Below are 27,088 nucleotides of genomic sequence, written 5' to 3'. Positions count from 1 at the left end.
CTATTTTTCTTTCTTGTTACATTTTCTAGATTGCCTTTTACAGGCCATGATCTGAAAAAATTAAAAACTATGTACTTATTAATTTAAGTCCATAACCCTAACTCTATCATTCCCATTTTCTACTGGGGCAAACTCACTTACTAAAGAGTCAGTCTTCTTTTTTTGTAATTTATAGAGTTTAAAATATGAAAATACACACTTAAAGCAGTTTTTATTACAAGATGTTTAAATTATTTTTGAACGAAACAACTTTGCAGAAAATGTTTCCATTTACCCGCTCATCTCAGGATACTAACCGAAGCAATCAGAAAAGAAGTAAGTCAACATTTATAATTTTTGGTTCTCAAAAAGAGTATTGGTGCCTATTGCAAAGAATCTACATACACCTTTGTGTACATATGTGTGTCTTTTCCAAAGGATGTTTCAAAAGATGGCCAGCTAGAGAAAATATAAACTGAGCATTTACGTAGTCTTCCTCATCTGCTCATACCTCTCACTACCATAGATGCATCACAAATCCTAGCTTAGATTTAGTTTACTCTGAGAAAATCCTGGTGTACTGACTGAGCTCAGGGCCACAAATCAGAAACTCAGGTCTCAAAAGAGTGGGTTTCTGGCCCCAACTCTGTCACAGCCATGTGACCTTGGGCAGTCAGTCACCCAGCTTCCGGGTCTCAATTTCCTCTTCTGTTAATGAGGGAATGAAGCCAGAGGATCTAGGGTCCCTTCCAGCTTTAAGTTAAAAGAGAATCAGGCAGCAATGTGTCCTGTTTAACCTACTTGTAAGTAGAACATTTTGGCTAAAATGTTAAACCAACAAACAACCTAAAAGAGCCACTGTAGGCATTCATCTGAAGGCCCGTATCGAATTCAGCTCATTTCTGACATGCTTAGCTCACTTGGGACAGTATGAGTGTACTTATTTATATGTGTATTGCCCACAGGATGCTAATGAGCCCTGAGTGTGAACTCAACATCCTGGAGAGTTTCACAGTGACATGGCATATGCTCACCAGCAGAAGACAAACCAACAGTACTAACAAAATTCAATTTCCTGATGCCACACCAGTGAGACTAAGCATTTCTGAGTGCCCTTGTGTCCTTATTTTCCAATCTTTAAAATGGTGCTCTACCTACCACTTTAGTGCCACGTTATATAAATTCACTAAGAATTGTGAATGATTTCGGGCCAATAAAAAAGATAGAGTTTTGCCAAAACCGGTTTAGCTCAGTGGATAGAGCGTCGGCCTTCCGGTCAAGGGCATGTACCTTGGTTGCGGGCACATCCCCAGTGGGAGATGTGCAGGAGGCAGCTGATTGATGTTCCTCTCTCATCGATGTTTCTAACTCTCTATCTCTCTCCCTTCCTCTCTGTAAAAAATCAATAAAATATATTTAAAAAAAAAGATAGAGTTTTAATGTACCAATTCTAAGAAGAAAGCCCAAGTAATAAGCTACAACTGGAGTATTATTATATCAGCTCATCTTTAATCATTTTCTGTTCTCTCACCTCAAAAAAAAAAAATAATAAAAATAAAAAGGAGGGGAATTGGAATTTAAATAACAACTGAATAGTCTCTCCAAATAACTGCTACAGCAAAAGAGTTTGAGTCATAACAGGCATATGTGGCTCTTGAAAAACATACTGATTTTGCTTAGACCTTTGCCTTCCAGACCCTGTAGCCTGGAGTTCTCAGTCCCACGAGTTCAACCTCTGCTGACACCTGTGCTAGGGAAGTTCACCTTTAAGAACCAGAATGAAGTGGAACCTGTGCTGGTTTCCTCCTGAACATTTACATGCTGCGATGTTCTCCTAGTTCAACCCAATAGGTTCAGCACTCAACATCTCTAAAACGAGTGCACAGGGAGTGCAAACTGGACTCTAATCCTCCCCAACCCTCTCTCCAGTGACACCCGTGTAGGTGGCACTTCTTGCTTACCTTTTTCACCAGGTAGCCCTCCCTGATCCGCTTTGGTTCCATGTTGGATGGACAAACAGACGGCTGGGTCCACTCTCAGACAAGTCCTCTCAGAAGCTCAGCCTCCTCTGAGAGCTGAGGCACTTGTGGGCTGCTTTTCTATGGTGAGGTCCCTTTCACAATTTCCCGTTGGCTGGCGATCGCATGATCACATCCTCTTCCCCTCACTGGGGTGGAAGATCAGAATAAGGAACTGCAGAGAGAAACAACCCATTCTGTGCTAATGCTGGAGACTGTTCAACGTGCAGCTGTAAATTTGTATAACCATAAGGAAAATCATTCTCCTCAATAGAAGGAAAATGATCAAAAGAAGAGGAAAAATGAACAAGAAAACCTCCTCAGTAGAAATAGTCCTGGTTTTGAAATGATTCTTGAGATCCTAGAAATGCTTAATAAACATTCCAAGAAATTCACAACCAACAGGTTAGCATAACAAAGGTAGCTGCTATTAAATGAATGCCCACTTCTATGCCAAGTACTCTACCGGCTATTTTTCAGCCAGCCTCATTTATTGTGGTCCTTACAAGAAATCCACAGGGGGAAGTTCACTATTGTCTCCATCTGAGACACCAATAAACTCATACTCAGAAAAGTAAGCAGTTGTCTCAAGGTGACAGAGCAGGTAAGAGGTAGAACCAGAAAAGAAGGGAGAGATCTTACCAGGGTACTGCTGCCTCCCATCAGCCTGAGGACCATTTGACACACACAATGCTAACCCAACAGTAGGCTGGTAAAAAAGCAATCCTTACTCACACATGTTTGAGAAATTGTACATTACAGTCTCAGCTTAGTGACTCGCCTTTAGATGAACAAATTCAAGTACTGCAGCAGACAGTCTTATTGTAGTGGTGTTTAATTTTGTGTTTCCCAAATTTATTTGGCCACGGAATTCTTTTTGAGCAATGTCTATTAACATTCTTGTTATAGATTGAATTGTATTCCCCCTCCAAAGAAGTCCTAACTCCTAGTACCTTAGAATGTGATCTTATTTGGAAATAGGATTTTAGGAGATGAAATTAGTTTAGCTAAAATGAGGTCATACTGGAGGAGGTGGGCCCTTAATCCAATATGACTAATGCTCTTATTAGAAGAGGAGTGAAACACAGAGAGCAGACAGCCACATGACACAGAGGCAGTGATTGGAGTGATACATCTTTAAGCCCAGGAATGCCGAGGATCACCTGCAAGCACCAGAACCTAGAAGAAGCAAGCAAGAGTCTCCCTTAGAACAGTCATAGAGAACATGGCCCTGCCAGCACCTGGATTGCAGGCTTCTAACCCCCAGAACTGTAAGACAATAAACTTCTGCTGGTTTAAGCTATGCAGTTGGTGGTACTCTGTTACAGAAGCCACAGGAAACAAGTAGAAATCTATAAAACTAGTATTCTATGCAGCAAACTTTGAGAATGTTTATCTGGCCATGTGAAAATGGGCGGGTTCTTTAATCCCTCTGTGCCTCAGTTTTCTCATTTGTAAGATGGGGATGATAACATCTATTCAATGGGGTCATTCTGAAGTTTAAATAAGGTGATATTTGTAAATGTTTAGAAAAGTGTCTGGGACATTTAGTAAGTGCCATTAAATGTTAGTGATTTCTCATTTTCAAAGAGTCTTCATTATTCTGGGGCTGATCCATGTTTTTAAATATATGTACTAGTATATTTTTTATTTCAGAGAGGAAGGAAGAGGGAGAGAGAGATAGAAACAGCAATGATGAGAGAATCTTTAATTGGTTGCCTCCTGCACGCCCTCTACTGGGGATCAAGCCCACAATCCAGGCATGTGTCCTTGACCATAATTGAACCGTGACCTGTTTCATAGGTTGACAATCAACCACTGAGCCACATTTTTAGAAAACATGAAAAGAATTACTTAAAACAGAGATGCACCGAAACATACATTTTCACATATCCAGGGGCTATATTTTAGTTTTAAGGTACCAAACATCAGTTCATGGGATATTTACAAACTAAGGTAATCATCAAACAAATTGACAGGGAAATTTTCTTTGGATAAATTGTAGGGCTGATTCTTTTCAATGATAAGTTCAACAAAGATTATAGAAGTAATCATAGGACTAGATTTTTGACTAGTTCCCTCTCCTCATTATATTAGCAGTTTTTGGCTGCAATCAATAAAAACCAACTCTGACTAAGATAAGCAAATGGGAATTCACTAGAAGAGTGTGGAATGGCTAACTTATTCAAAGAAAAAATACTCAGGTCTTTGTGTGTGTGTGTGTGTGTGTGTGTGTGTGTGTGTGTGTGTTTTAATCTTTATGTTGAAAGTATTACATATGTCCCCTCCCCACCCCAACCTCCTCCAGCCTGGCCCCGCCCTATGCCCCAGGCCTTCACCACCCTATTGTCTGTATCCAAGGTTTATGCATATATGCATACAAAGAAGACTCAGGTCTTTGAAAGGACAGAAATCAGGGTAGCTGTGGTGTTCCAGGAAGCAAGAACTAGTACATGGTGTCTTTGAGACACAAACTAAAAGAATTTCAATGGTTTCCAGGCTCTACAATAAGTTCCAGGGACCCCACCTTTGATGGGACTAGACTGCCTCAGTGCTTCCCTCTCAGCCACCTGGACAGTGCCTGATGGAGGAGGGCTCATCCCCCAAAGTAAAATCAGGGCACTTTTAATAGTGGACGAGTGAAAGGCCTTGCATAGGCAAAACCCCAGGAAATTCAGGGGCAGGAAGATCTGTTCTTGAGGGTTTTTTTTTCTAACAGCCTCCTGACTCACTCTCCTCCTTTCTTCCAACTCTGTATCTAACCAGCAGTCACTGCCCCTCTATGTTTCACTTTTCATTTTAGGCTAATGTAGTGTCAACATAAAAAACAACAACATTGAAACCTGTAAAGAATTTTTGTAAGTTTATTTGAGCCAAACTGTCCACATATGCCAGGAAGCAGAACCTCAATGAGTTGAGATAATGCTCCGGAGATTGGCGGATTACATCTGTATTTATACATTGCAATCAAAGGAAAGGGACGTAGGTGGGTTACATGAAATCCATTGGTTATAGACTAGAGAGGTGGGAGAAAGCAAAGCAGGGAAACCCCTGGGACTGGATAAAAAGTAAAATGATGGACACATACTTAGGTGGGTGCAGGAACAATTAACACGATAATGAAGGAACTTGTGGTATCTGTCCTGGCGCCCAGCATATTTGGTTGTGCCCCAAGCGGTCCAGAAAAAGAGAAGTTACAAGTTACCCAGACATTTCAAGGGTATGTTATTATAGATGCAAAAAGACAGGCTCAGTTAAGGTAAAGGTTGACCTTGTCAATGAAGATACCAGCCTAGGATGTAACAATCCACCATAACTGTTTTTAGTTAAAGTTTAATTTCAGACCATCCTTTGTGGTTACTTTAGGTCTCTGAGTTTGCAAGACTGACATGCAGGCCTCCCCTGAGCTTGTCAGGTTAGCATGTGGCCCCTTTCGTCCACAGTAGATTATGTAAAACTATATAGACGGCTCGCCATCCACTTTTCATTGCACCAACATTAGTTGGAAGTTATTAGAAAGCTTGGGGGTGTAGGAGTGGAAAAAAATAAAAATTAGATGGCACCTGAGCAAAACAGAAACCAAAGGAAGGGATGGTTATCCTGTCTTCATTGAAACAAGTATTTTGCATTGTCTGTATTTTTACAGGCCATGGAAACAGTTCATAGATTTACCAAGTCTCGTTTCATGGCTAAATTTACCTCGTTTTGTTTAATTGGCCAAGTGGCTTCCAAACTGTAATGTTTCCTCTCTTTGCCCGAATATGACCAGAGGTCGTAAAGAATCCTTACTCCAAAATATCACATTTCTAGGATGCCTACGGTATAAAAGCAACCCCCTGTGTTCTGAATAATTTATTTCAAGAAATATGCTTTGAATGCTGACTATGTGCCAAGCCCTGGACTAGGTAAAATGTCTTGCCACCAAGTAGCTGAAATGTGTTTATCAGCTGAACATTATCAGGGATGGATTAGAGGTGACACTCCTGCTTCTCCTCAAGCCACGGGTCACCATGCCTGCTGAGCAACACCTAGTGGTCAGTAGGAGGAACTGTCTGAATGAGTGACGAATTTAGGACTTTTATAAGAGTTGAAGCAAATGCTCTTCCCCTCTGTCACATCCCATCTCCAGGTCAGATAGATAATTAGAATCTCTTTGAATATCTTTTTTTTTATTTATGTGTGTCTAGGCTTACTTCTTTAAAACTCTTTCTGTCCTACTTCTAATTCTCCACAATGGATCAATACTTTGAAAACATTCTTATAGTACATTTTATTGGTGTAAGGAAAAGTAAGACATTAGAATAAGAAAAGAAAAAAAAAAGATTACTGTATGTCTCCAATGGGAAATTAGGCTTCATTTACAGCACACATTTACAGGTGATTTGATTCTATGGAGTTTGTGTTTTTCCTTATATTTGTATTATTTTACAGCTTCGTAAATTCTCTTTGATGGAGGCTCAACAGACTCCAGTCCACTCTACTACCCCACCCAATTCCACACCCACACACATGGAAAAAAAAAAGGTTTTGCTCATTCGTAAATTGATTTTAACATTCTTTCACTCCATATAAACTTGTCTTTGACTTCTCTTTCTCCATTGTATTCTATGTGAGTTGTGATTTTATTTTTAGAATATAATAAAAAGCATTTGATAGAAATAAGTGGAAAAAGCAGGACACAAACCAGTTGGAGACTTTATGTCCTGATTCTTAAACAGCACACACAGCTCTTTGATTAGACTGAAAAGGTGTCGAGTCCTGTGATGATCTAGGTTTTTATTAAGATCATGTTTAATAATGGTCCATGAATACTTCACTAGTAACAGGTATAGAGTGCTGGAGATTTTATGGTATCATTTTGGTGTCTAATTAACAGATAAATGGCATTTACGGGTGCCAAAGTGTCCCCTGCTTTGGTGTAGCTTTAGCACACTGAAGGCTCCAGAAGACTAAGCACAGCTTTTCAGGGTCCTGTCCCATCAGCACTTCTGCTGGGAGCAGCATCTTCACGTGGGCTCTGCAACAAGACACATGCTCCTAGGGCAGACATCAGCACTCTAGGTGTTAGGAATCTACGGCCTAGATGCCCCCGACCTCAGGAGGCATCACCTGCTATGGAGGCCACATTGGCTGCAAGAGAGAATCATAAGGAGGGTCAACAGGAGAAATCCACAGTGACTGATAGGACCGTGTCCATGAGTCCCCTGAGTCATCTCCTGCAGAACCAACAAAATACAAAAGGAACCAGAAACGGGGCCAGAGCTCCCACCACAGAAGGTACGTGCAGAGCAATAGCATGTGCAACTGCTGTAGGGAGGCAAGACTTCTCCCCAGACTTGCAGGGCCGGGCCACACAGGTTCTATATCTACATCGTGATCACTGGATACCAAGGGTATCTTCAATCTTCAACTTGTTCAGTCCAGTTCTTTCCTAAAATGGGCCTCTGAAGATACTGCTGCTTGGAATTCCAGTTGTCAACCATCCTTCTTACATTTCCTGCCCACGTCTAGATGAGCTAAGTGGCATCACGTGTAGCTGAGGTCACTGCAGAGAGTTTTAAATAAGCTATTTAAAAGCTACTGATATCATCAGCTCAGAGCTGTTATTCCTAAATCAGCACAACGTATTCTCCGCTGCAGCAAATGTCCTTGCTGATTCCCGCCTGACTGCTCAGGACACAGTCGGGGACCAGAGCTGGGGGGCGGGGCCGGAGCTGGGGGAGGTACCAGGAGCACAGCGAGATCACAGGCCCTCTAGCAGCCAACCTACCATAAAAGGTGAAAGGAATTGTTTCCCAAAAAGAATTTAAAACAAATGAAATATCAGATCATAATTTGGTTCTGAAAGTATTTAAACACTTTAGTGTTTAGAAACGTGTATATTTCATTCTGATTCAAACAGACTTCCCATTTCTTTAAAAGACACTTTAGTTCTCATATAGGGGAAAAAGTTAAATTTGGGGTTTATTTTAATATTTGTCAAATAACTCTTGGAGGGGAAACTGGGCCAGATAACACCTTTCCAATACCTCCATTCTGCAATTCTACGAAATGAATAGGATTCAGTCACATTTGGTTTGTTTGTTTGTTTGTTTTTATACATAGTTGGGTCTTTTTCAAGGTAGTTTCCAGGATATTAAGAGCAATAACAGGCTTAGTGGGTTTGGCTCAGTGAATGGAGCGTCGGTCTGTGGACCAAAGGATCCCGGATTTGATTCTGGTCAAGGGTTCCGGGCAAGGGCCCGTACCTCGGTTGCAGGCTCTTTCCCCACCCCACCCTGGTCAAGTGCTTGTGGGAGGCAACCAATTGATGTGTTTCTCTCACATGAATATTTCTTTCTGTCTTTCCCTCTCTCTTCCACTCTCTTTGAAAATCAATGGAAAAATATCCTAGGATGAAGACTTAAAAACAACAACTCTCTGTCTTAATGCAGAAATGAAACATGGAAAAAATACACACAGATATTTAAAATTCTCAGATGAATATCCTTTAAGCAGTCCTCCATGTAAATCATCTTTTATCACAGTTGAGCAACACAAAGTTTGAGGTTGTAGTCTTTAGCAAAGACCAAAAGTGTGTATATCTTAGGTTACCAATTAAAGCAGGTAGATAAGTTCTGAAATATTATCAAGTTGTTATTCAATAAATCATGGTGGTGTAATGGATAGCATATAGAAAAAAACAAATTTTAGATTCTACATCTCACACCTTGTATCAACATCAACTCCAGATGGATAATAAATTTAAATATTAAAAATGATATCAGGAAAGTCCTATCAGGAAACATGAGATAAAATTATTTTTATAATCCCAGAATGGAGATGTCATAAAAAAACTAATAGTTTAAATTCCATAAAAGTAAAAAATAGTGTATTAGAAAAACACCACAAAGCAAAAAGATAAATTTCAAATTGAAATAAAATATTTATTACATATTTCAGGCAAAAGGATTATTTTTTAATGCAATGAGAATTTATACAAGGAAATACAATCACAACAAAAGAAAGCGGGTAAAGGACATGAATTAACAGTTCTCAGGAAAGGGGGTTAAATGATTCTTAAAGTTATGATAAATGTGTAAACCCATTCATAATAAAAGGAATCACAAAGGAATGATGAGATTCTATTCTTTACATATCAGATGGCTCAGACTCCAAACTTATGCATCCTATGTTGACAAAGGTGTAGGTAGAAAACAGGCACATCATTGGTGGGAGTATAAAGCTGAGGAAACGCTACAGAAGAAAATTTGACTATATTTATCCAAATTACAAAAAGCACATTTTCTTTGACCCAGCAAATCTGCTCCTGAGCAAGAATCCTATGGCTATACTTACCTGTGTACGAATGATAAATATACAAGGACTCCCCTCACTGTGGTATAAAGGAGCATCTCCCACCATCTCTAGTTCTTTATCCTTATTGGTCGTCACAGCATTTACCAGTGCTGTCCTTAGGACATACTTGCTTGTTTTGTCTGTCTCCCCTCAAGAGAGTGCATGTATGTGAGTAAAGGGAGAGCAGCAGTTCCGCTTGGGGAGATAATCCTGGGGTTGCCTTCTCACAGCACCACTTCCTTGCATAAATGTGGACTATTGCATACCACAAATTGGTTACATGTCTTGCTTACTGGGAGAGCAATGAATTGGCACGCACATCTTGGGTCTACATAACTAGCATCATATAAAGTGACAGTTACAAAAATAGAACAGTACGTTCTCTGTTTCAAGATGAATCGGATATACCTTGACCTCATTCATGAAAACTGTTCGCACTCCCTGTGTGAAGTTGCTGGATCACCAATGGGAACAAAGATGTTTTGCATGCTGTTTTCCTCAACCTGTTTATGTCTATAGAGTAAACTTAGCGCTAGACTCAGTCCCATTGGGTCCTACTAATTGGATTTTGAGTCTGAACTTGTAACTACTGCTGATGTCAGGGCAATGCGCCCAAAAGACAGGCTGCATCCCCAGCATCTAGAATGGGCCTGACATTTATTAGAAGCTCTACAAATAATATTAAATGATAAATGAATGGGTGAATGTATATTGTTAAGTGAGAAAGAGCAAGGTGCACAACGGTAGCACTGCATGTTACCATTTGTGTAAGATAATATTGCTTCTATTTGCTTCTATTCTAACTCTGATAGAATGCACAAGTAATTCGCACCTCAATAGATGAATATATCATTTCTGTATTGGTTATTATAGAATTTATTTTTAAAGCTAGAACACAGATCTTTCTTGGAAAACAATTATGGGCTGCTCTATCATACATGTAAATATAAAAATGATTAATCAAAGTTGAATATCATGAGTTTTTTATATCGCAATAATGATTTTGAACTGGAAAATTATTAAAGCAGGCATTAATGGGATATCTTCATTATCTATTTGCTTCCAGAAGTATAGTGTTCTAAGGGGCATGCCACACACACACACACACACACACACACACACCCTGAATAGGAGCAGAACCTGAGAGTGGTGTGCAGTAGATAAATCAGGTGCCAAACAACATAAAATCTCACTGATCCCACCAGAATAGAGAGGTTGGAAAATAATATAGCCTAAAGTACTTATTCCAGTCCTCTCAGGTCTCACAGTTCTATATTGCCTGAGTTTCACTGTTTGAAAATAGTTGTTATGTAAGCTTTGTTCATTTCGCTAGTTGTTTATCACAAAATGGAAATTCTTGTTGCTGTTAAGCTTTCATGCAAGGAAAAAGCACAAGTCAATTTTATTCTTCAGAACTTATCAAAGAAAAATAGGGTATATCCAAGGTCAATTTAAATTGCACTGTGGTCAATTTAAACACACACAAACAACAACAATTCTTACCTTTTAGAGGTTCTGTTAAAATCTTTATGCCCATGGACACAGACAACAATGTAATAAGGACGGGGGAGGGAGAGACGGGGGACGGGAATGAGTGGAGGGGGAAAATGGGGGACATCTATTATAGTGGCAACAATAAAAAAATATTTATGGATCCAGTGACATAATTTCTGGGATGTGTGGCAAAAAAATACAGGTGAGGATGAAATATATGTATATTTTGATGTATATACAAAGATATATATATGTATATATGTATATATATGCCATGAATTCATAATTATTGAAGTTGGGTGATGAGTACTAAAAATAATCTAGTAAATTTTTTACTAAATTAAAAAATGATAATTTACTAAACATTTCTTATAGTAAAAGGTTTTCTGAAATCAATTCTAAGAATCTCTGTTTTAATGCCCACTTCTGCTGTGTCAACTCAGATGATCTGAGAGCAGATGTTTGAAGGCAGAAAGGGAAGAACATGGAGGCATGTGGCACAGAAAAGACACTGAAGAGAAGGGAAACTGAAAAGCCAACGGCAATCTTCAACTGCTGCATCTTATCAGCTCAGATGACTGCCTCCCTCATCACCAGGATACCAGGACCTGGCGCCACGCCAGGCTGAAGGTGGGTTCTGCACTTACCATGTGGCCGAGAGGTGGCAGAAACTCTGCCCAACACATGTAACTGCTGCCGTGACTGCTTGGTCCTTATTTTAGAGAGTGAGATTTCACAAAATCGCAGAAACAATCTGTCCTATCACTAACGCCTGCTATATAGAACCTGGATCACCATGGTAACAGCAAAGGCAGGCAGTGGGGGAGAGATGTGTTCTTTGTCAGAGCAACAGAAAAGCAGGTGAAAAGGAAAAGTCAGAGAAAGCATCCTATCCATCCCTCAGGATCCAGCTCAGACTCTTAGTGTTTAGAAACGTGTATATTCCCAGGGCCTCCCCAGGGAATCCCCAGGGCCTCCTCTATCTAGCTATGTTTATAAAAAAAACCTAGTTTATGCATCCAAAGCAGGAAAAATTCTCTCCATTTTGTAGAATTTTTTATATCGTAAAAGGGAAAAGTGAGGTTCAGAGAGACTAAGAAGCTCTCTATAATCTAATAAGTGCCAAAGCTAAGAGTGAAACAGGTCCACCTAGTGTCAAGGCCCACGTTCTCTTACCTCTGGTCCTGCATTTAGCATTTCCGAGTGCTCATTCAGACATTATCCATGTAAACCTGCGTGTCATCACTTGTACACACATGGACAACATCATAAAGGCAAAGGTAAACACGGAAATAATTTTTAAGCATTTAAAGGTCCAGAGTGTTTTTGAGAATGCATATTTAATCCCGTCTCCCAAATTTCAACCAAATAAGAACATAAATCTCTTTCTGTTATGGAAACCTGAGAAGAGGCGCATAATCAAAGAGCTGCTTTAGGGATGGACCAAACAAGCAATATCTAGGACATCGATCTATGTATCTAAATATAATTAGATAAATAACAATTATACTGTTCAGTTCAGGTGTCTTCATACAACTCTTCAAACAAGCAGTGAAATGTAAATCAACCTTATTCTTGTTCAATGGCTATAATAAATCCTGAATTTAAACATTTTTAAGTGTAGTGCAGAAAAGAATATTTATTATCTCGTATTTGTTTCTAAAGAAGGTGTGTGGTTTTTGTTGTTGTTACTGTTATTTTGGGATATTGTTTATTCAGGAATTTTTATGTTTTGTTGAACACAAATACAATGTTATCTTCAATGCAGCTGCCTTGTCAGACTCGAAGACAGAAATGAAGGGGGCTCTGGTCAAGAGGCTGCCGCAGGAATAGAACATCCACCGCATCTACCACTGCAGCTGAGGAATTCTAGCTATATGTTAGTCTTTGCATCATAATTCATTCAAGAATTAAAATCCTAAAAGGACCCAGGCCTCAGATGTTATATAAAAATTAACTCAATAGCTCTAAATGTAAAAACAAACCTGGAAAAACTTGCAGAAAAACTCATTGAAACCCTAGGTTAGGAAAAGGTTTTTATTTTTTAGATGGACTTCATGATAATCACTTTCCGTTTTCCTTTGTAATTTAAATGCCTACATGGAAGACTATCTCTATCCGTATAGTAATTTTGCTCATTCCTCACATTTTTTAACTGTGGTAAAGACATGTAACATACAAATTTCCATCTTGATTATTTTTAAGTGCACAGCTCAATAGTATTAAATACATTCACATTGTTGTGAGCAGCGCTCCAGAACTTGTCATCTTGCAAACTGAAATTTTACACCCATTAAACAACTCCCATATCCCCCTTCACCCATCCCTTTGCACCCATCATACTTTCTGTTTCTATATGTGAAATCATACAATATTTGTCTTTTTGCAAATAGCTTATGGCTCACATACTATAATGTCCTCAAGTTTCATCTATGTTGTCAAATGTGTTGGAATTTTCTTCCTTTTTAAGGCCAAATAATATCCTTCTCCCCCCGCCCCTTTTTTTTTTGGTCTGGAATATTTTTTATTTTATTTTATTATTTTACTTTATTTTATTTTTATTTTCTTTATTGATTAAGGTATTACATATGTGTCCTTATCACCCCATTGCCCCCCCCCCCCCACCCCCCTACAACTCATGCCCTCAATCCCCTGGTGTCTGTGTCCATTGGTTAGGCTTATATGCATGTATACAAGTCCTTTGGTTGATCTCTCCCCCTTACCCCCACCCTCCCCTACCTTCCCTCTGAGGTTTGATGGTCAGATCGATGCTTCTCTGTCTCTGGATTTGTTTTTGTTCATCAGCTTATGTTGTTCATTATATTCCATAAATGAGTGAGATCATATGATATTTAACTTTCTCTGGCTGGCTTATTTCGCTTAGCATAATGCTCTCCAGTTCCATCCATGCTGTTGCAAATGGTAAGAATTCCGTCTTTTTGTATCCCTCTTAATGAATATGCCACATGTTATTTGTCTGTTTGTCAATGAACATTTGGGTTGCTTTCACCTTTTGGCTATTGTGAATAATGCTGCTATGAACATTATTGTACAATTGTCTCTTCAAGATGCTGCTTTCAGTATGTGTGTGTGTATATATATATATATATATATATATATATATTCATAAGTAATATTGCTGGACCATATGGTAATTCTATTTTTTTTTTAGGAAGCACCATGCTGTTTTCCATAGTGAGTGCACCATTGTACATTCCGACCAACAGTACACAAGAGTTCCAATTCTTCACATCCTCACCAACACTTGTTATTTTCTGTGTTGTTGTTTTTCATACCGACCATCATATTGGATGTGAGGTGATGCCTCATTATGATTTTGATTTGCAATTCCCTAATGATTAGTAATGTTGAGCATCTTCCGGTGTGCCTGTTGGTCATTTACATATTTTCTCTGGAGAAATGTCTATTTGAGTCCTTCGTCAATTTTTTAATAGTTACTTGGCTTTTTGTTGTTGAGTGGTAGAAATTAGTTTTACATTTTGGATATTAACCCTTACCAGATATAGGATTTACAAATAGTTTCTCCCATTCCATAGGTTGCCTTTTTACACTATTGACAGTGCCCTTTGATGCAGAGAAGTTTTTAATTTTGATGTAATCCAATTATCTATTTTTACTTTTATAGCCTGTGCTTTTGGTATTACATCCAAGAAATCTTGCCAAACCCAATGTCATAAAGCTTCCCCCCATGTTTTCTTCTAAGACTTGTATACTTTTAGGCTTTTCACTTAGGTCTTTGATCCATTTTCAGTTTTTATTGTTGTTGCTGTTTTGCATGTGGATACCAGTATTTCCAACACTATTTGTTGCAAAGGCTGTCCTTTCCGCCACTGGAGGGTCTTTGCACCTTTGTTGAAATCTTTTGATCATCTATGCAAGCGTTTATTTGGGGCTCTATTCTATTTCAATTTTCTATATATCTCCCTTTATGCCAACACCAAACGGTTTTGATTATTGTTGCTTAATTTTACTTGTTTTAGAACTATATGAAATTCTATTATTTGTTGTTGTTTTTTAATAATCACATAAGGATATTTTCCCATTGATTTTTAGAAAGAGTGGAAGAGAGAGGGAAAGACAGAGAGAAATATCGATGTGAGAGAAACACATCGATTGGTTGCCTTCTGCACACGCCCGAACCAAGGCCCAGGCAGGGAGGAGCTCACAACCAAGGTACATGCCCTTGGCCAAAATTGTACATGCTCTATCCACTGAGCAAAACTGGCTGGGGCCTATTCGTATTCTTTTTTTTTTTTTTTTATGTGACTTTAAAAATTTTTTTTCTTCTTTTTAACTGATTTCAGCAAGGAAAAGAGAGAGAAAGAGAGATAGAAACATCAATGATGGGAGGGAATCATTGGCTGCTTTCTGCACACCTCCTGCTGGGGAACTGAGCCTGCAACCCCAGCATGTGCCCTAGATCAGAATCTGAACCCTTGACCCTGCAGTCCGCAGGCTGACATTATATCCACTGAGCCAAACCAGCTAGGGCTATTACTTGTATTCTTGAGGACCTTATTACTTTTGTTTAGTATTGAGAGATGCATTTATATTATTTCATATAGCTCTAAATGGTTCATTTTCATTAAAATAGTATTCTGTTGTCTAAAATGTATCCATTCGCTCCTTGAGCAATAATTCCAGCAGTTCTCTCTTGTCTTCAGAGCCAGGGGCCCTCCCGTGTGCTGAACTGCTAGGAAGGCCCGTTCATGAGATCTTAGGAGCTTGAAATTGTTGTCACCCCTTTGACTCTCACCAGGGGGAAAATTGTTGAAGCTGATCGCCCAGGAAATCTCTTCATTGGTGGCCTCAATACAGAAACAAATGAGAAAACCCTTGACGCAGTATTTGGCAAATATAGGCAAAGAGTAGAAATACTCTTGAATAAAGATCATGAAGCCCTAGCTGGTTTGGCTCAGTGGATAGAGCGTCAGCCTGCGGACTGAAGGGTCCTAGGTTCCATTCTGGTCAAGGGCACATGCTAGGGTTGCAGGCTCGGTCCCCAATGTGAGGCATGCAGGAGGCAGCTGATCAATGATTCTTTCTCATCATCGATGTTTTTATCTCTCTCTCCCTCTCCCTTCCTCTCTGAAATCAATTAAAAATTAAAAAATAGGCCAAAACCGGTTTGGCTCAGTGGATAGAGCGTCGGCCTGCGGACTGAAAGGTCCCAGGTTCGATTCCGGTCAGGGGCATGTACCTGGGTTGCGGGCATATCCCCAGTAGGAGATGTGCAGGAGGCAGCTGATCAATGTTTCTCTTTCATCGATGTTTCTAACTCTCTATCTCTCTCCCTTCCTCTCCGTAAAAAATCAATAAAGAAATATTTTTTAAAAAAAATTTTTTTAAATAAATAAATAAAGATCTTGAAACCAACAAATCGAGAGGATTTGCTTTTGTCACCTTTGAAAGCAGCCAGAGCCATGAATGGAAAGTCCTCAGATGGAAACTGTGAAGGTATAAGAAGCCACTAATCCATCATTTGAAAGTAGTAGAAGTGGGCCACCTCCCCCTCCAAGAAGCAGAGGCCCTCCAAGAGGTCTTAGAGGAGGCAGGGGAGGAAGTGGAGGAACCAGGGGACCTCACTCACATGGAAGGCACATGGATGATAGTGACTATTCCATGATTTTTAATATGAGTTCTTCCAGGGTACCACTTCCAGGAAAAAGAGGACCACCACGGAGAAGTAAGGGTCCTCCTCCGAAAGATCTGCTCCTTGCCCTAGCTGGTTTAGCTCAGTGGATAGAGCATTGGCCTGCAGACTAAAGGATCCCAGGTTCGATTCCAGGTCAGGGCACATGCCTGGTTTCTGGCTCGATCCCCCCAGTATGGGGCATGCAGGAGGCAGCTGATCCATGATTCTATCTCATCACTGGTGTTTCTATCTCTCTCACCTCTTCCTTCTATGAAATTAATTTTAAAAATATGTATTTTTTTAAAAAGTAATTTCACTTAAAAAAAAATTCTGCTCCTTCAAGACCAGATCCCAGCAACAGTGGAATGGGAGGAAGGGCTCCCCATCACGTGGAAGAGATGGTAATGAAGGCCCACCTCGAAGGCACCCCGCCTTCTGGTAAAGATGTTTATTTGTTCCCAAGAGAGGATAGATATTCTACTAAAGACAGCTATTCACACAGAGATTATCCAAATTCTCGTGATACAAGAGATTATGCACCACCACTGAGAGATTACACTTATCATGATTATGGTCATTCCAGTTCATGTGATGACTATCTATCAAGAGGCTATAGCGATAGAGATGGCTACAGTTGTGATCATGACTATTCAGAATCAGGGGTCCTCAAACTACGGCCCATGGGCCACATGCAAATACAAATATTGTATTTGTTCCCGTTTTGTTTTTTTACTTCAAAATAAGATATGTGCAGTGTGCATAGGAATTTGTTCATAGTTTTTTTTTAAACTATAGTCCGGCCCTCCAACAGTCTGAGGGACAGTGAACGGGCCCCCTGTTTAAAAAGTTTGAGGACCCCTGATTCAAGTGGTAGTTCCTGCAAGGATCCACATGACAGGTATGGTAACTCACATGGTGCTCCACCTATAGGAGGACCCCATCATTTTACAGTGGAAAGCAGTCGCTGTGATGACCACAGCAGCTATGGTGGAAGTTGAGACAGTTACTTAAGCAGCCGAAGTGATCTCTACTCACATGGTCGTGATCAGGTTGGCAGACAAGACAGAGGGCTTCCCCCTTCAATGGAAAGGGGCAGGGGGCCCCTCCTCCACCTGATTCCTACAGCATTTCAAGCTACCGAGCACCAACTGGTGGTGGCCCTGCAGGAAGCCGATCTGACAGAGAGGGAAGCAGAAGCAGATATTAAAAACAAAACTGCAGCAAAATCCCTGTTCAATGAAACAAACAAAACCTGGAACCTATCTGTCATAACCACCCTCGGGCTACCAAAAGAAAAAATTTGTTACCTTTTTAAAAGTTCCTGTTAAGTTCCCCTTCCATAATTTTTATGTCCTTGTGAGGAAAAAAGTAAAACATGCTTAATCTTTTGACATTGCATTCAACAAGCAAATATTAAATGTGTTAAAGCTTGACTTGTGTACTAGTGTTATAATTTTCCAAGTAAAAGTGTCCCTAAAGGCAAGCATTCTAAGATCTACAAACATCAAGCCATCTAAAATGGAGAGATGAATCCCTCTGCCTATACCAGTGGTCGGCAAACTGCAGTTCGCGAGCCACATGCAGCTCTTTGGCCCCTTGAGTGTGGCTCTTCCTAAGCCTTAGGAGTACCCTAATTAAGTTAATAACAATGTATCTACCTATATAGTTTAAGTTTAAAAAATTTGGCTCTCAAAAGAAATTTCAATCGTTGTACTGTTAATATTTGGCTCTGTTGACTAATGAGTTTGCCGACCACTGGGCTATACAAACAATCTAGCTATTAGAGGGTGATCGGGGTATGCTACTCATAGGACCTCAGGCTGTCTTCAAACTGAAATCTCAAAATGTCCTCAGTATGAAAAACCTGAGACCAGATGCTTATGTAAAGAAAGTGCTATTTGGTCGGCCTGCGGACCCAAGGGTCCCGGGTTTGATTCCGGTCAAGGGCATGTACCTCGGATGTGGGCTCTTCCCTGCCTGGTCCCTGGTCGTGGTATGTGCAAGAGGCAACCAATCGATGTCCTTCTCTCACATTGATATTTCTCTCTGTCTTTCCCTCTCTCTTCTACTCTCCCTAAAAATCAATGGAAAAATATCCTCGGGTGATATATAAGCAATGTAATAAAAATTGTGTTTTATGTAGGTTCTAGTTGTTTTGTAAGAGGAGAGTATGTGGTCTACTGTCATGCCAAAAGCAGAAGTCATTTTTTGGTAGGTTGGTAAGGCATTACGGTCTTACTTGAGAACAATGAATGGAAATTACTCCACTAACCAAACCAGGCTTTTGTTTTTTGGGTTTTTTGTTGTTGGTTGGTTGTTTTTTTAAATAAGATAGATGAGAGCTGGGTTATCTTCAGTTGAGGACAAAAGCTAAACCTGGACCACAGAGAGGATCTGTAGCAATTTGGAAAGAGAAATATGTAACTGGAAAGAGGAACAAACTCTACTGCATGAGTTTGATTAAGTTTCTGCTGTTTGGTGAGAAATGTGAATAACAAACTAACCACAGATATGTCTGTCCATTGTAAAAAAAAAAAAAAAAAAAAAAAGTGAATTTGGATTTACTTTGGAAGATCAGGGGCCAAGGAGCCTGACTAGTGATATGAAATGGAGAGAATAGGTTACCCTGGGGGCGAGGTTCTTGTTTTCCCAGTTTGCCCCTGGCTAGGCATCTGGAGCTTTCTGTCCCAGTGGGTTTCTATACCTGTCCCTGGCCCATCATTCTTGCTCTGGGGGTCTCAAGGTCTTCATCCCTCCCTCAAGGATTTTTGGCACTGAATCCTTTCAGGATGAAATTCTGAATTTGGCTCTGAGGTAGGTGAGAGTGAGAGCTAGGATCTATTACCTATACTAGGTAATATCTGAAGAATGGAACTTACATGATATTATTATTTTGGTCTCTTACAGAAATCTTCACTTGGTTAAGATGGAATATAAGTCTCTTAGTTTTTACAGTATGCCAATATAAACATTCATTTGAAGAACAGTCTGTCTTTTGCAAAACCACATTTTAAGATATTTATTAAATTACTCCGTGTACCTTGAACAAGAACCCACACACATACAAAATTTCTCCTTAAATTCAGTGCCAGAAAAAAACCTTGTCTCTTTAGAAAAATATGTTTGCTTATTTTTTTTACCAGACTAAATAATCCATATATTTCCTGTCTCAATTTTTTCCCCTTAAGTCCCCGCAAAAGTCAGATCTAAACTGAGTAAGGTCAGTTGTAACCGGTGCGTGGTCTCATTTCCATCTCTGATCTTGTTTGTAAAATAGTTTGATTATCCTTTCATTTCATAGCCTAAAAGTAATACATATTCACCATTCACTCTAGGAAATATAAACAAGAAAAATGAAGGGTAAAAGGGCAAATGTTATTGTTAAAACCTTAGTGTACATTCTCTGATTGTACCATTCCCACCCCACACCAACTTTATTAGTAGTATTTAGTTGCCAAAGCGCTCTGACTCTGACTTGTGTAAGGGAAGAAATTTTTTTCTTTTTCTTATATGCATCTTAGATTCATTGCCTTATGCCAAAGTGGCATATTTGGAGGTGGCAAATTCTGTTACCCTTCCCTTACTTAAATAATAGAAGGTAGTGGTTAGAAGGGTACTGGTGAGCTCCCATAATGGAAACAGAATGCCCAGTCCTCAGGATGCACAGGAACCTTGGTGGCCCTCAGCCCCAGCAAAGGAATTGTTAGGGGCAGAAATAGAATATCAAAAACTAATTATTATAATTATAATTATAAGAGATATTAATCATGTTCTGTTAATCATGATGGTTCTGTTCTGACTAGAAAACACATTTTCACCTGGCTGAGAGTTGTATGCCCTGAGACATGGGAGCTAACATCGGAATGCAGTCCATCCTCCTGTCCCGAGAACTGCCTATCATTATGGAAAGATTGACAACCTTGTGGCAAAGCAATCTAGTCCTGGAGGCACCTGCTCTTTACAACCTCCAGCCCCTATTGCCTGTAATCTGGTCCCAGGGTGTCCGGAGGTGCCCACCCTCCTGCGACCCACCAGCCCACATGGCATAACCTGTAATGATTACCCTGTGCCTCCTTTCCCATGCTTGTAATTCCTACTTCCCCACGTAATCTTTGCCCTTCTATCCAATATAAGCAGCTGGCTTATGATGGGGTGCAGAGCAGATTTTTGTGGGTAACCTGCTGCTCTCCCATCCCACCGGCATTATTGAAATAAACGCTCATATTTGATTCAAACTGTCTCCGCCAAATTGGCCCAAGCAATGAAAGGTAGCCTGGACTCATTGGTTGTCCAGTTTCATTATTTCAGTAGACAAATATTAATTTATATTTACACAAATATTAACCCTTATGACATACTCTATTATCAATAAAAAATTCTTCATATCCTTCATAATGTATAAATTACAAGGATATTATTTTAAATTTATTTCAAATGTCCTTTTAAGTCAGGGGTTGGCAAACTTTTTAAGTAAAGACCAAATAGTAAATATTTTAGATTGCAGGCCATACAGTCTCTGTTGCAATTTCTCAACTCTGCTGTTTTACTACCAGAGCAGCCCTAGGCAATATCTCAACAAATGAGTACAGCTGTGTTCCAATAAAACTTTATTTATGGACACTGAAATATGAATTATGTATTTTCACCTGTCATTAAATATAATTATTCTTTTTCTTTTTCCAATTATTTAAAAATGTAAAACCATTCTTAGTTCATGAAACATACAAAAAAATAGGCAGAATCAAATTAGGCCCAAGGGCTATATTTTGTTGACTCAGTTTTAAATATTTGTGGTGCAGTGACCACTAAAAAAATTCTATTTATTCAAACAAAAATATACCTATGCTTTGGGGCTTCCTTATTAGGAAGATTTCCGATCGACCTGACATTTCCTAGGGAGAACCATCTTATTAATAAATACTTTTGTACCTGAGGTACTTAGCCTCCAAGTTGGCCCCCAGTGATACGCACCTCCTGTATTCACCCCTGGTGAAGTTCCCTCCCTTAGCACAATAGCATATGGTAATGGTGATGGTATATCACTTCCAAGATCCTATATAGTAAAAGCTCAGCAACCGAATGGCGGAATGACCAGAACAACCAGTCGACCGGTCGCTATGATGTGCACTGACCACCAGGGGACAGACGCTCAATGCAGGAGCTGCCCCCTGGTGGTCAGCGCACTCTCAAAGTGGGAGCGGCACTGCTGACCGGGATGAGTGGCACTCCCACAGCGGGAGCAATTGCTCGGAGGGCAGGTCCACAACCACTCAGCTGACCAGGATGAGCAGCTGTGCAGCCGCTTGGCTGATCTGGATGAGTGGGGCTCCCACAGCAGGCCAATCTCCACAGGCCACATCCCCCACCAGTGCATGAATCCCGTGCACCAGGCCTCTAGTAAGGTTATAAACACTGCAGTTTTTGCCTTGGCTCTCTGCCATGTTATGTGGTGAGGCCCAAAGGGTGAGGAACTGAAGCCTCCAGCCCACAGTCAGAAAGGAACTGAGGCTTCCTGGCAACACCCATGTGAGTGAGCTTGGAAGCAGACCCTCCGCTCCCACCAAATCTTCAGGACACTCTATCCTTGGCTAACAGCTTGAATGCTTGAGACTTTGCACCAAAATCATCCAACTAAACTCTCCTGGGCTCCTGACTCCCCAGAAGTTGTAAGATAATACATGCACATTGTTTTCAGCTGCTGAGTTATAGAGTAATTTTTTATGCACCCATAGATAAGGAATACAGCACCTATGTTAGACTGAGTTCCTAACACCAGCCACTCTGCATATATTGCAGCTCTCAAGAACCCTCTTCTTTGACTCAAACCCAGTCCTTTGAGTGCCCAGACCATGAACCCTGCTGTACTCAGACACAACTCCAGCGTTCGGAATGTCTGTGTGTCATATATGGAACTAGTAAAAAAAAAAAAAATGAGGGGGGAAATTCCCTGCACATTATTTTCCATAAAACACTGGTCAGATTTTCAGAATCTAGTGCTTTAATAGCATCTTTCCATCTCAAGAAAATAAATAAATAAAAGTCTATTTACTGCTTCCTACCCTGTTAACTCCCCATCTCTCCTCATGTACAATTTTCAGCATGTTTTCGGACAGTATGTTGTGCTTTAAGCCACAGTTTCATCTTTGAGAACTGTGCTTTGATTTTCAATCAGTCATTTCATTTCCTATTTTATAATGCACAATCTATTCCACTGTTTATGGCTTCTTACTCATCAGTATTACAGGTCCTGTGGTTATTTAAGATGCCATTTTGTAAGACATAAGGCAGGAGAAGAAAGAAAATAATGGAGCCAATTTCATGATCCTGAGAAGCTTGGGGCCAGGCCAGTCGTCATCGGCAGGAAATTGTCTCATTGCATTTTGTGATTTCAGAGCCTGAGAATTTCGTAATGTCCACCAATACCTTATATACATCTAGAGAAGGATTGAGACTGTATATTGTGTTTCAGTTTGAGGATATTTGAGGCATCTGAGCATGCGGGCACATATGTGCATGATGGAAAGAAAGGTGGGAGTCAGGATGTGAGAAACACCCAGGTGCTCTATCTTCCTTGACTCGATTTGTTTCTTACTTGATTGAAGAACTCTAAATGTAAAATAAACTTGAAGAGATCATTAAGAATTCCCATCCGAAAATGTACTGCTAAGGGACAGAAGGAATGAAAAAGAGAGTAAAATGTGCTGGGTTTGGATTTTACATATACAAGGGTGGGCAAAAGTGGGTTTACAGTTGTGAATACACAAGAATTTACTCATATTATTTATTTATTTATTTATGTATTTATTTATTTATTATAGTATTATTTATTTGTATTATTTTTTATCCTTACATATGATTTATCTTTTAGGTAATAATGGCTGGTATTTAACCTACTTTTGCCCACTCCTGTATGTACACACACACACACACACACACACACACACACACACATTGTACTAATGAAAACACTGGATCCTGGAGAGACAACGTAGCTTGTCTTGCTCAAGGTCACCTAGCTTGTACTCAGCAGAACTGGGATATAAATACAGGTCCATTAGACTCCATACCCAGATTTGTTGCATATTTATATCAGTGATGAGAAATTGTCCAGTTACCTTTACATTTATTAATTTCATTTTAAGAAGTTGCATTTTATGATTCTGAATATGTTTTTAATAATGCATGTTGCCTGGCATTAGTAACACCTCATATTTGAAAAACAATTTTTTAAAACATTTTTCATTTCTTTCTCCTTTTAATTCTCACTACAGTGAGAAGGAAGCGTTTTAATTCCCATTCTACAACAATAAAAATTGAAATACAAACATTTTAAGTGCTTCGCATAAAGAAAACAATTAATACCTGAGCCAGAATTCAAACTGAAGTCATCTCACTCCACGTCCAAAACTTTCATCAAATGCACAGGTAGAAGCTGGTTTGAGACTGTAGGACTGCTGAATGAAAAGTGAGAAAAAAAGTAAAAATTTCCAAAAAAAACTAAAGTAATTCTCTTTCCATCCCCATTCACCAGAATAACCAGTTTGCTGTGTACTTCTAATGCTTTTTCAAATTAATAAAAATATGTACAAATTAATATAGTTTTAAAATTTTAAGTATTTTAAAATACCATCATACTATAGATATTATTTACAATTAGATTTTTCTCTTACATTATTCCAGATAAATCATATAGATCTAACTAATTACTTTTCAAGATATGGGAGAATTTCCATATGAACATATTTACAACAAGGACAGGAAGTCAATTTTGCCGCAACCTGCACGGCTAGGGTTCAGGATCACAAATGAAAATGCTATACAAAATGTATGAATTTAGAAGGCATTGGGGGCCAGGGGTGTCTCTTTTGAGAAGAACACACACCGAAATTCTGACCGGTCTGCTTTTTATTCAGTTTTAGATACACATCTTGCCCTCAGTAAAGCACGGCAAACAGGCAGCAGACAGACCATCTCAAAGGTCAATAAAGATCAGTAAAGATCAGTAAACATTTACTTTGAGGCTAGCAGGTCAGGTAATTGCTTCGAGCCACCACTATCTCAACACAGCCCTGCTAAGTCCATGGTCCATCAGCCTTCCGCATTCCTTGATGCACTCTTAGGACAGTATTGGGAAAGCGGTGGCTTCCTGCACAATTCAACAAATATTTATGGAGCACTACCATGTACTGGACTGGGGATATGGTAATGAACAAAACAGACAAAAATGCCTGCCCTTGGACTTTCACAGTTTACCACAGTGAAGCCATCCTACTTTTGTCAACAACAGTTTTAGCATACGTGTTTCCCAATATAACGTATAATTTATTATTTTAAGAAGTTACATAAATTCTATAGTATGGGCATATAAAAACTTATTCAGCCATTTATTTTTGACATTCAGTTTATTCTTTGTTTTTATTTTTATAACCAATGTTGCAATAAATACCCATATTACACATATCCAGGGTGATGGTGTCTTTATTTCTTCTAAAGGGTAAGTTTTAAAAAGTAGGATTGTTGACACAAGGGATATAGATGTATAATTTTAAACTTTCAATAAATTCCTCAGATTACTTCTAATAAAAGGTTATAGCAGTTATATTTTTCTACCAACGTCTAACAGTACTGATTTCGCTACATCTTGCCAACACTGAAGTTTAAGTATGTACAATGTTTGCCAACTCTGTGTTTCCTCCCAGACCTCACCCTAGGTGTGTCTTCATTTGGCTGGTCCTCCTAATTGGAATTCTTTATAATAAAACTAATTACAAATATAGTGAAAAAAATTGCCAAGCTGATAGGCCAAAATAGTTGTGATATTACTGATTTAATTTGCATTCCTCTGGCTCTTCTCCTAGGGAGGGTTGAGCATCCTTACATATGCCTACTGTTCTTCGGGTTTCAAATTAATAATGATTGCTAATATTAGAGCTAGGTACTGAAATGTGCATCCCTTGTTGGTTCTTTATCACAACTCTCTCAGAGAGATAACATCTGCTTCCCCGGCCCACTTTACAGATGAGAAAACTGCTTCCAAGAAATTATGAGACCCCAGGTCACACAACAGGTGAAGTGGTAGAGTGTGGATTTTTAACAAGTCTGACTGTAGGGCTTCTGGGTTGAACAACTACACAAACTGCTTCTGCTGCCAGGAACACTTTCAATACATTCCACCCAGTCTGACTCCCTCCCTTCAAGTGAGAACAAGCTGATTAAACTAGCAAATACTTGAAGGTTCCCTGTACAGAAGACACTGTGATAGACATTATTTGGTGATCTGAAGATGCAAAGTCTTATTGAGAAACCAAAAAAAACATTATACTAGTATAAGCAACTATGGTGTGATCAGCAAATCTATCCAGTGTCAGGGAAGCAACCATACAAAATTCTGCAGCTCTACACAATTTAATACTATTCAGAATAGTGTAGGGAATATTGCAAACAACTCTGGAATGAGAGTTAAAACTGATTTATTTTTGTAGAATAATGTAGGAAACAAATCACTTTCGAGACGACGCTACTCCTAAAGAAAAGTGGTACCAGCCCGGGTGAACAAATACTACCAAACAGACCCGTTCCTACCCACTAGTCCTCACTAACCGCTTCTCCATCACCCAGGTGTGCTCACCGGTCCTGGTACTATCCACCTGGGTGGTGCTGAAGCAGAAGCTTGCTCTCCACTCTCTGAAACCATTCTCAATAGAGCCCTAATACCCCAGGTCTCTGCTTGCTTCCAAAATCAGGATCTGTCAACCGACTCCTGCCTTGAAGTCTCTCTAATCATACTTAATATGCAAATGTGTCCGGCCAAGGGCTCTGCCAATAATCTTTTATGGAGGATCCCTCCTGGACATAGTCCACCAACTATGCCTTCCAGACATGCCAGTTGCCTTTTACAGGGTTAATAACTCACCCATCAAGAACTATAAATATATGTGTGTGATTCATTACCGTGAAATTCTTGAGACAATGATATGCACAATTAAAATATACACCGCCAGGTGTACCTCCTTGAGTATTGCTTATTTTCTTTCTCTTCATCTTTCCCCTTTTCTCGCGCACATTCCGAATCCAGTGTAGCTTGCAGTCCGCATTAGCAGGAACTGCGCCTTTACTCGGCCATTTCCCCTACGCTTTAGAAAGACTCCTATTTCCTGAAATTTAAATCACGGGCTAGCGGGTTCCTGCCCTGCTCGCTTCCAGTCTCCCTTTCGCCTCTCAGCCTCCTCCTGTCTGCCTGGGACCCCATCCGCGAGCAATGGTGTCCACATCCCTGTGCTGACCGAGGAGGCATCCACATTCGGAGGTCTCGCTTCTTGCTGTCGTGTCGCTGAACCCCTTCCTCCCAACCCTCTCCATCGACCAAACCCCGCCGCTCTAGGAGGAGCCTAAATATCCTCCTCTCCCCTAGCTGCAGGGGATTGTGGTGCGTAAACAGGATTAACTCTCTCGCCCCCAGCCACGCTGATCTACCGGGGGCCTGCAGGCTGGAGCGAGCCCACGGGTGCCCGGAGGGCGCAGCAGGGGGAGCGGGGGAATGGGCAGGCTCGAGGCCTCGCAGCTGTCCCTGCGGTGCGCTTCCTCGCCTAGTGGGGCGGGAGGC

General features: G+C 40.0%; 1 protein-coding gene and 1 pseudogene across 1 annotated transcript in view; one reads left to right on the top strand and one right to left on the bottom strand.

Moving 5' to 3' along the window:
* The window catches only part of PLEK (pleckstrin), a 49,354-nt gene that overhangs the window by 21,939 nt on the left and 327 nt on the right, over positions 1 to 27,088 (bottom strand). Inside the window, exons 2-3 of the mRNA XM_070429371.1 lie at positions 23,848 to 23,939; positions 1,941 to 2,172 (exon numbers count right to left, since the gene is read on the bottom strand). Of these exons, the coding sequence (XP_070285472.1) occupies positions 1,941 to 1,982 (42 nt within the window). The 5' untranslated portion in view covers positions 1,983 to 2,172; positions 23,848 to 23,939. The remainder of the gene's footprint in view (positions 1 to 1,940; positions 2,173 to 23,847; positions 23,940 to 27,088) is intronic.
* LOC139019649 (uncharacterized) lies at positions 1,988 to 27,075 on the top strand (annotated as a pseudogene).

The sequence above is a fragment of the Myotis yumanensis genome, unplaced genomic scaffold, assembly GCF_028538775.1.
Source record: "Myotis yumanensis isolate MYYU_CA2020_CCGP unplaced genomic scaffold, mMyoYum1.0.hap1 SCAF_11, whole genome shotgun sequence".
Classification (NCBI taxonomy): domain Eukaryota; kingdom Metazoa; phylum Chordata; class Mammalia; order Chiroptera; family Vespertilionidae; genus Myotis; species Myotis yumanensis.
Note: the sequence above shows the minus strand (reverse complement) of the source record. Positions and strands in the feature narration are given on the sequence as shown.